This window comes from Salvelinus sp. IW2-2015, unplaced genomic scaffold (genome assembly GCF_002910315.2).
Source record: "Salvelinus sp. IW2-2015 unplaced genomic scaffold, ASM291031v2 Un_scaffold4344, whole genome shotgun sequence".
Taxonomy (NCBI): domain Eukaryota; kingdom Metazoa; phylum Chordata; class Actinopteri; order Salmoniformes; family Salmonidae; genus Salvelinus; species Salvelinus sp. IW2-2015.
Genome location: NW_019945615.1, coordinates 1 through 11,082, shown reverse-complemented (window position 1 = coordinate 11,082; position 11,082 = coordinate 1). Strand labels below are relative to the sequence as shown.

The 11,082-nt window shown below is 42.2% G+C and overlaps 1 protein-coding gene across 1 annotated transcript in view; it reads right to left on the bottom strand.

The window, feature by feature from the left end:
* LOC112077161 (uncharacterized) overlaps window positions 1-9,603 on the bottom strand; it is a 27,777-nt gene extending 18,174 nt beyond the window's left edge. The window contains 5 exon segments of the mRNA XM_070441594.1: window positions 6,935-6,976; window positions 6,978-7,065; window positions 7,068-7,087; window positions 7,350-7,524; window positions 9,282-9,603. Of these exon segments, the coding sequence (XP_070297695.1) occupies window positions 6,935-6,976; window positions 6,978-7,065; window positions 7,068-7,087; window positions 7,350-7,524; window positions 9,282-9,294 (338 nt within the window). The 5' untranslated portion in view covers window positions 9,295-9,603.
* Between the last annotated feature and the right edge of the window lie 1,479 nt (window positions 9,604-11,082).

The following is an 11,082-nucleotide window of genomic DNA, read 5'->3' as shown; positions in this document are numbered from 1 at the left end:
GGCCGATACCCGCTAATGATCAAAATCCAGAAAAGAGATGTTAAATTCTACAACCACCTAAGAGGAAGCGATTCACAAACCTTCCATAACAAAGCCAACACCTACAGARAGATTAACCTGGAGAASAGWCCCCTAAGCAAGCTGGTCCTGGTGCTCTGTTCACAAACACAAACAGACCCCACAGAGCCCCAAGACAGCAACACAATTAGACCCAACCAAATCATGAGAAAACAAAAAGATAATTAATTGACGCATTGGAAAGAATTTACAAAAAAACTGAACAAACTAGAATGATATTTGGCCCTAAACTGAGAGTACACAGCGGCAGAATACCTGACCACTGTGACTAACCCAAAATTAAGGAAGTCTTTGACTATGTATAGACTCAGTGAGCATAGCCTTGTAATTAAGAAAGATTGCCGTAGGCAGACCTGGTTCTCAAGAGAAAACAGACTATGTGCAAACTTCCCACAAAACCTCATGCCAAATGTATGACCATATTAGAGACACATATTTCCCTCAGATTACACAGACCTACAAATACTTCGAAAAACAAATCCAATTTTGATARAGTCCCATATCTAYTGAGTGAAATAACCAGTGGTGGAAAAGTACCCAATTGTCATACTTGAGTAAAAGTATAGATACCTTAATAGAAAGTTAATCAAGTAAAAGTCACCCAGTAAAATCCTACTTGAGTAAAAGTATAGATACCTTAATAGAAAGTTAATCAAGTAAAAGTCACCCAGTAAAATCCTACTTGAGTAAAAGTCTAAAAGTATTTTGGTTTTAAATATACTATAAATAATTAAACGTTCCTTATATTAAGCAAAGCAGACGGCACCTTTTTTTTTGCTTTTAAAACGTATAGATAGCCAGGGGCACTCCAACACTCAGACATTATTTACACAACATGCATGTGTGTTTAGTCCGCCAGGCCAGAGGCAGTAGGGACGACTACTTGTTCTCTTGATAAGTGCTTGAATTGAACCATTTTCCTGTCCTGCTAACCATTCAAAATGTAACAAGTACTTTTGGTTGTCAGGRAAAAKGTAAGTAAAAAGTACAGATACCCCACCTATGTATGGAGGTATGGCAATACCTCCACCTCTACCCACATTATACCCAGCTAACAGAACATCTGAGTCTGGAACAGAGACACAGAGCCAGGATTCAGATATATTCAATATGTCAGCATATGATTGTGAGACCATTATTTCAATCAAATCTAACTTCTGGATCAAGCTTCTAGCATTCAAATGAATAAATCCAAGGCCACTATTTCGAGAGCTCATATCAGATGGAACACTCAAGGTAATATTAGATGAGCGAYGCTTCCTSGTGTAGCTRCTGACAGGCCTGAGTTGGATGGAGACCAGATTACTTCTAACAATACCCCTCTGTCTGTACGAGGAAGTGGCAACACGGTTCCTTGACAATAGTGTAAGAATAACATAAAGTCCATCAACAGTTTTATCCATGTTAGCAGCACCTGTAGAGCTATGTAAAGCTATGGGGGGGGCAGTCAGTATAGTCTGATGGGGAATCGACCAATTCCGAGTATCAACCCCCATGGCTATATATTGTCAATTCTCACATGCCCTGTTTGAGGCTATAGTTAGAGCCAGGTTTGAGGAGAGCATGCTTGTACCATACCTATTCAGATGTAATCTATCCCGGAGAAATACATTTGGTCGATGTAGAAAAGCTGTAAAATTGTCCACATATTGAACAACAATAACCTTTAAGGCAGATATGTAGCTGGCGTATACGACTGACATTATTATCCGTAGAGCGTGGAGACGGGAGTGGACCTGAAATAATGCATTGTTTACCTGATTTAAGTAGAGTATGAATCAGTGATTTAAAGTAATTTTTAAGTTACTCAGTTTCCTGTAGTTTAATATCATTTGACCCTACATGGACAGTGATAGCAGAAGCAGTCGGGTGTTCACTAATGAGTAGCGGGATCATACAGTCAACGTCCTGGATCCGGGCACCCGGGTAACAGATGGTCTCTGCTTTCCTAATAGAAACATTTTGGATCATAGATGAGCCCACAATAAGAACAGCGGGACTACTGCTTGGTACATTTCTTAAAGTTGCGTCTCTCTTGAGTTATCTTCCTCCTAGAAAGTTGTTTGGGGCAAATTGTAGAGCTGTTTCGTTGTAAATTGTTTAGATGGCAGGGGTATCACTTGCTTCCGGGCAAAGTTGTTTGTTCTTTCGGGGCCAGAGGCAGAAATCCCAGACTCTTCCAAAACCCGGTATTTATTTTCCCAAATCCAAGGCATCACTTTGCCTTGGTGTTTTCCTGCCAAGGTTTTTTGGTTTCCGTACAGTAATCCATGGCTCCTGAGGTGGAGCAGAGGGAGTGGAGGAGACCGGGTGCTTGAGTATGGCTCCCGGTAAGGGCCAAGGTCTTCTAGCTTAATCAAAGTATGTCTCAACAGCTGCAGGTCTTCCGAAGCCGCGGTGACAGCCATGGGCAATGGCTTGGTTCACCACATTTTTTGGCGGACTCAAGCAAAGAGTCATTCAGCTGTTCATCTTCTTTAATCTGATGAAGAGTAGACACTCTACCCTCCAATTCAGCGATTTTCTGGGTGCAGTGTTGGCAATTGACACTCCGGGGTGAGTTTGGTCATTATTCTGAGTTCGTTAGCTAGCAACGGCTAACTAGGCTTTGGTGTGGGGGTAGGCCCAAATTGAGGATAATACGGCTAACCAGCATTTCGGCGCTACCGCGAGTCCAATACGTTTCCCTTGCAGATAGTCTGTTTGTTAACGCCACTCACTACTTATATAGTCTGTTTGTAATCATAAAAGTGACCATGAGGAAAAGCTCCACGTAGTCCAATATTGATTTTCTTTGCGATTTTCTATGAATGGTGTGAATTGTGGAATGACTTTAGCTTCCCTCCCGGGCCTGAGTGCACACGCTCTCTAGATAGGCTTAATTCACATCAGATTGTTAGACTATCTGACGTGAATTTATGTAACTCATGAAGGTTGAAGTGCACTGAATAGTGATCTGATTAAGTAAGGTATTAAATTATGAGAAGGACGACAGGATGAGAAGAGTAATCCTGGTAGATATATCACCATTTTGCTTCCACCTATGCCAAACCTCTCATTTCTACAGGAGGCGTCTAGGGATTTCATCAGACTGTTAACCCTCTAGCTCCAGGAGGGTCTAGGGATTCAATAGACAGTAACCTTCTCAGCTTTACAGGAGAGTCTAGGGATTAATCAGACTGTAACCTTCCGCTTTTACAGGAGGGTCTAGGGATTCATTTGATAGTAAACTCTCAGCTTTACAGGAGATCTAGGAGTTCATCAGACTGTAACCTCTCAGCTTTACAGGAGGGTCTAGGATTCTTGACTAGTTAAACTCTCAGCTCTACTGAGGATCTAGAGATTCATCAGACTCGAACCTCTCAGCTTCTAACAGGAGGTCTGGGATTCATTCAGACTGTACCGCTCAGCTTTACAGGAGGGTCTAGGATTCATCAGACTCGAACCTCTCCGCTTACGGAGGTTAGGGGATTTCATCAGACTGTGAACCTTCTCAGCTTTACAGGAGGGTCTGGGATTCTCAGACTCGACCTCTCCGCTCTACTGTAAGACGCACAATAGATATTCAGGTGATATTAAAGCTCGTACCTGATGGGTGGTTGCAGGACTCCCTGAAAACGGGATCCCTCCGGGGCGAGCCATCCCAGGCACCCTCTCTGTTGTGACCTAGCTTCTCGTCATTCCAGATTACATCAGCAGCCAGTTGGAGAAGAGGCGTCCAAAACTGATGGGGGGGGGGGGGGTACACATCAGAATAACTCAATAACTGATGGGGGCGGTACACATCAGAATACATCATAACTGATTGGCGGGGTTACACATCGAATAACATCATAATCATTGAGGGGTACCACATCAGAATTAACATCATAACTGATGGGGGGGACACATCAGAATAACATCATAAGTCTGGACTGTTTTTAGAGGCTCACAATAGTTTATAAACAAGTAGCAATGCTTTAACCCATCGGCCTTTATGCAACGCTGTGTCAAAATGGCACCGTATTCCCTTTATAGTGCACTACTTTAGAGCCCTATGGGCCCTGGTCAACAGTAGACACTACCCTATGGCCCTGGTCACAGTAGTGCACTCCCTATGGGCCCTGGTCAACAGTAGTACACTCCCTATGGGCCCTGGTCAACAGTAGTACACTACCTATGGGCCTGGTTCAACAGTAGTTGCACTACCCTATGGGCCCTGGTCACAGTAGTACCACTACCCTATGGGCCCTGGTCAACAGTAGTACACTACCCTATGGGCCCTGGTCACAGTAGTACACTACCCTATGGGCCCTGGTCAACAGTAGTACACTACCTATGGGCCCTGGTCACAGTAGTGCACTACCCTATGGGCCCTGGTCAACAGTAGTCACTACCCTATGGGCCCTGGTCAACAGTAGTCACTACCCTATGGGCCCTGGTCACAGTAGTCACTACCCTATGGGCCCTGGTCAACAGTAGTACTAGTACACTACCCTATGGGCCCTGGTCAACAGTAGTACACTACCCTATGGCCCTGGTCACAGTAGTCACTACCCTATGGGCCCTGGTCAACAGTAGTGCCACTACCCTATGGGCCCTGGTCAACAGTAGTGCACTACCTATGGGCCCTGGTCAACAGTAGTGCACTACCCTATGGGCCCTGGTCAACAGTAGTCACTACCCTATGGCCCTGGTCACAGTAGTCACTACCCATGGGCCTGGTCAACAGTAGTCACTACCCTATGGCCCTGGTCAACAGTAGTGCACTACCCTATGGGCCCTGGTAACAGTAGTCACTACCCTATGGGCCCTGGTCACAGTAGTACACTACCCTATGGGCCTGGTCAACAGTAGCTCACTACCCTATGGGCCCTGGTCAACAGTGTGCACTACCCTATGGGCCCTGGTCAACAGTAGTACACTACCCTATGGGCCCTGGTCAACAGTAGTACACTACCCTATGGGCCCTGGTCAACAGTAGTCACTACCCTATGGGCCCTGGTCAACAGTAGTCACTACCCTATGGGCCCTGGTCAACAGTAGTCACTACCCTATGGGCCCTGGTCACAGTAGTCACTACCCTATGGGCCCTGGTCAACAAGTAGTGACACTACCCTATGGCCCTGGTCAACAGTAGTGCACTACCCTATGGGCCTGGTCAACAGTAGTGCACTACCCTATGGGCCCTGGTCAACAGTAGTCACTACCCTATGGGCCCTGGTCTACAGTAGTACACTACCCTATGGGCCCTGGTCAACAGTAGTGCACTACCCTATGGCCCTGGTCAACAGTAGTCACTACCCTATGGGCCCTGGTCAACAGTAGTGCACTACCCTATGGCCCTGGTCAACAGTAGTGCACTACCCTATGGGCCCTGGTCAACAGTAGTGCACTACCCTATGGGCCCTGGTCAACAGTAGTGCACTACCCTATGGGCCTGGTCAACAGTAGTAGTGCCCTACATGGGCCCTGGTCAACAGTAGTGCACTACCCTATGGGCCCTGGTCAACGTAGTCACTACCCTATGGGCCCTGGTAACAGTAGTGCACTACCCTTGGCCTGGTCAACAGTAGTACACTACCCTATGGGCCCTGGTCAACAGTAGTGCACTACCCTATGGCCCTGGTAAAGTAGTACTACCTATGGCCTGTCAAAGTAGTGCGACAGGAACAGGAACACAGCACAGTCACTAATTTGTTGACCTCGTATTAGTGTTTTCAGTTCCAAGAGATTCATTTGCTATGTAGGTGAGACATCGTCTCAGTCAAACCTTAGCCTAACGGAATGCTAAGGTGTAGGTGAGCACTACTCTCGGTTAGGTGAGAATCCAACCAGTGTAAAACAATAACCTTAGCCAACCTTAGCCAAACAATAACCTTAGCTTAATCAATCCAAAGTCACAATGTCAACAGACTTATGTATTTTCTTATTTAACCTTTATTTAACTAGGCAAGTCAGTTCCTATTCTTATTTACAATGGGGGGCCTACTCCGGCCAAACCCGACGACGCTGGGCCAATTGTGCGCCGCCCTATGGACTCCCAATCACGGCAATGTGATACAGCCTGGATTCAATCTATAGGTACCTATAGTGACACCTTTCGTACTGAGTTGCAGTTCCTTAGACCGCTGCGCCACTCGGGAGCCAACAAAACACCCCAAAATCCCAACAGAGAATTTATACTGAGACGCAGACCTAGAGGTGTAAAGTTTCCAGTAACTTTCGAAGTTTACCAATTATACCAATAAGCTGACAGAATTTTGGTATCTTTCGATAAATAAATGGAATCTTAGAAGATTAAATCTAGTGTCCTTTTTGATACTACAGATTATCACAGGTGTCTGTAATGATCTCTGGCCCTCTGTTGGCCTTATTACATATAAAATATATAAGATGATTTTAAAATAATCAATAGTATGGCAAAGCTGTAAAACATTATCTTAAATATATACCACAACTTAGTGAATACAATTTTTGTTTAATATGAGAGTTTCAGCATAAATATCCTTGACATTTTTTTTCGCACTCTTGTATTTTTTACTATGTCACTATGTGTTTTGTTGTCGATGTTTTGGGGCCAAACTGGTGGCAGTGTTATGAAACGCTAACAGTAGGAAGAGTTGCAGAGTTTTTTCATTAATTAGGCATTTTCTCTTGAACCATTTTGTCCATCCACTAGAAACGCATTGACAACATGGCCACAGATATAAAAATATATATAATATATATTAATAATTTTTTCAAAATTGCCATAATTTTACCTTTTAATTACCAAAATCAGAAGAATTGGTAACTGTGTAAACTTTGTGAAACCTCTTTTATAATATATTATTATAATATTATTATATTATACACATCCTATCAAACAGCAGACCTGTTTTTGGGGAAGTCTAGCTTGGTGACGTCTGCCTGGAGGAGAGGCGTTGCCATGGTGACTGTTGTCCTGTCTGTTCTTCTCCACGAAGCTCTCCATAAAGTCGACCGCTGTCACGTGACTGGCCTGGTCAACAGGTGGCTGGTGTATCTACTGGAAGAGACCAAACAAACAAACACAAAGGTCAAACACCTCCACATCAGACAGCGAGGGTCAACGCCAACTGTTCAACAAGAGTCAATGTCACCTGACCAGAAAAAACAGATTCCCATCATAGCCCAGGGCAGGGAGTTTTCCCTGTCAGTCACATGGTCAGTTAACCTCATGTCTCTACAAGAGGAGAATATATACTTGTTGTTATTAACGGTCTATCTGGTCAGTTGTTTTATAGATATAGTTCAATAGACCCACTGACCCGATCCCGGCGCCCAGCTCCAGGACCCTCTGGCCGGAAAGGCTGGGCAGCAGGGAGAGGATCTCAGGCAGTTCATGCTGGGTCAGCTCCTGGGCATGAGAGTCCAACATCATTTCCTCAACCGTGGCCTGCCGGCTGTGCTCCTTCCAGAACTCTGTCATCGTACTCCTCTTTACTCAGAGTGGAGAGAAGAACTAAAGCAAACTGCTGGACAAATACACAACAAAAATAACACCAACAACAACTGTATTTGTATATACTGTATACAGTATACATACTGTATTTGTATATTTGTTTTATTTTGCTAGGAATTGTCATTCTATTCTATTCTATGCTATGCTAGGTTATTCTATGCTATTCTATTCTGTCATTCTATGCTTCGTTTTTCTATTCTATGCTATTCTATTCAATGCTATAATATTATATGCTATGTTATTATATTCTATTACATGTCTTTCTAAGCTATGTTGTTCTATGCTATGTTATTCTATGCTATGTTTTCCATGCTATGTTATTCTATGCTATGTTATTCTGTTTTATGTTATTCTATGCTATGTGATTCTATTCTATGCATTCTATGCTATATTATTCTATGCTATGTTATTCTATTCTATACTTTKCTATTCTWTTCATGCTATGTTATTATATTCTATGCTATTATATTTTACGGTATGTTATTATATTCTATGATATGTGATTATTTTCTATGCTATGTCATTCTATGATATGTTATTCTATTATATTCTATGCTATTCTATGCTATTCTTTGCTATTCTATTCTATGTTATTCTATTCTAGGCTATTATATTCTATGTTATTCTATGGTATGTTATTACATTCTATGATATGTGATTATTTTCTATGCTATATTATTCTATGCTATGTTATTGTATTATATTATATGCTATGCTATTCTATTGTATGTTATTCTATTCTATGATATGCTTTTCTATGCTATTCTATGCTATTATTTTATATTCTATTCTATGCTATTCTATGCTATGTTATTATATGCTATACTATGCTATTCTATTCCATGCTATGTTATTCCATGCTATGTTATTATACTCTATGCTATTCTATTCTTTTATATTCTATTCTATTCTATGTTGATATATGTTATTATATTCTATGCTATTCTATGTTATTATATTCTATGCCATTCTATTCTATGCTATGTTATTATATGCTATTTTATTATATGCTATGCTATGTTATTCTATGCTATTCTATTTTAAAGCTATTGTAGACTACAGGGTGTGGTAAACTGAGTTTGATACTGTAGTGTTACTATAGAATGAGAGCAACAACAAGAGGTACTACTCTCCAGAACTCTAAATCACTGGAACAAAATATTGTAGAAATCAACCACTGTTTTGTAAAGAATGCCAACTCAATGAAAATGTTTGTCACGTCAATTACTGTCATATACTACCACCACAACCTCAAKGACCTAAAAGCAATATGAACCAGAAATAACAACAATCCCAACTACTGCTATCAGGTTATATAACGGTCACATAACAGGTCATAATCATTCATAAATCACTATAACTGCCTGACGACTCAAACTGAATTATTCCGCTGCTCTATCGTTCCGGTTCGTGGGTTTGGCATAGCGTTTTTGCCGGAGAAAGGAGTTTGGGTAGCCAGGCAATAAAACTGCAGCAGCAATCTAGAWTAGTAGCCAACTAGCCTACAACCAACGTATCGTCCAGTAGTAATCTGGAATAGAAAAAACACTCCAGAACTCATCTACAGCAGTTAGCATTACTTCCATCATTTGCGTGAATATACTAAACTCAGACCACATGTTGGGCCAAAAAAACCTTGTAAGTATTATTAACGTCTGACAAGAAAATGTCAACCACATTGAATAAACCCACACTGTTATTTACAGTCGATAGAGGATGGAAACCATTTAATTCTTACCTTTGGTGTCCATGTTTGATGGTTAAAATATATATATATATATATATATTGAACAAAAAGGGCTAACTATTACTGTTAGTAGTTAGTGATACTAACAGCATCACTTATCAGCCGATGGTCTGTTGATTGTTATCACTGGCAGACTAATGGGAACTAGTTGTGAGTGCTCCTGTTTAAATAAGGGTTGACCATAATGCGCGTGGAAGAGTTGTCTTTCCACATCCATAAGGTGCAGAACTGACAATACTGATGCGCGGATAAGTTGAGGGGAGGAGAACAATTACGCACGAATCCAACATTGGTTAAAAAATGCGGATCTTCGGTGTCTGCTATTGCGCGTTATTTAGACGGATTTCCCTTACCGTATAACCAGACCTTGACTGTCGATGAACCGATCTGCGTTGATATGTCCAAATCATTCAGAGGAGGAGATAGCGCGACGTTGAGTCATCCATCCACGTGGAAGAAAAATAAAGAGTTTAGTTGTATGCTACATAAAGCTATTAAAGATATAGCCGGTGGGTCTGAGGCAAGGTGCATTCTGCGTGCGTTATTTTTACCGCGGTTTGAAACGAGCTCCGGTTCGTCCAGAATTGTGCTGACACGGTTCGGATGAGCCGCTCATGTGTGGCATGGCATAGCGAGGATTGCGCAACATTGCTATGGCAGCTGCTTTCTGCAAAAGCGTGGCCTTTAAAGGGGCAGCCTGGTGAGGCAGGCTAGCGCGTGGGTCAGGTTTAATGATGATTAAACACACGCAGTAATTACAGCAGGACCAAAGAGAGAGAGAGAGAGAGAGAGAGAGAGGGGGGGGTAAGGACATGGACATGCTCCTCTGCCCAGGCGTTGCTGATGGCTTCCACATCTTACAACGCCTGGATATGTATTTTACCTATCAGTTAACCACATCAAATGTTATAGCAATCGGTCAGTCGATTACACAGTCAATGACGTGGCACGCAAACTTTGAATGATTCATGCAGTCTGAGCAGGGGACCTGGGTGTGTGAAAGACAGAGAGAGATAGAGAGAGAGAGAGAAAGGGAGACGGCTAGTCCGCTCGTGGCTGGCCTTGGTGACACACACAATGTCAATATGTAGCCTGCTGTGTGTAGTTGCTAAATGGTTTGACATTTAACTCGGTTACAGCACAACTTCCAAAGTTCAATGCTTGTGGTCAGATGGCCACGGAGATGGGGCTTTTTGTTTTCTGGAAACCTTTACCCATCCTCAGGAGAGCTCATACTCAAATCAAATCAAAGTTTATTTGTCACACGCGTCGAATACAACAGGTGTAAATCTTACCGTGAAATGCTTACTTACCAGCCCTTAACTGTTGGTTAAGGGCTGGTAAGTAAGCATTTCACGGTAAGATTTAAAGAAGTTGAGGAAAAAAAATATATCAAAAAAGTAACACAAGAAAATKAAATAGCAATAAGGAGGCTATATACAGGGGGTACCGGTACCGAGTCAATGTGCGGGGCTACAGGTCATTAGTCCAGGTCGTTTGTGAAGTGACTATGCATAGATAATAAACAGTGAGTAGCTGCAGTGTAAAAACTGCTGATGGGTGTGAATGTAAATAGTTGGGGTGGCTATTTGATAATGATTAATAGTGGGCCATCATATATAAAGGCTATACAGCTGCTGAACCAGTGGGATTGTTGTATCTACTTCCCCCCCAGATGTCGGGTCTAGAGACGAACAATAGGGGGGATATGAGACATTCTACTCAATTACACTATATGCACTATATATATATATACACTATATAATTACACTATATATATATATATACACTA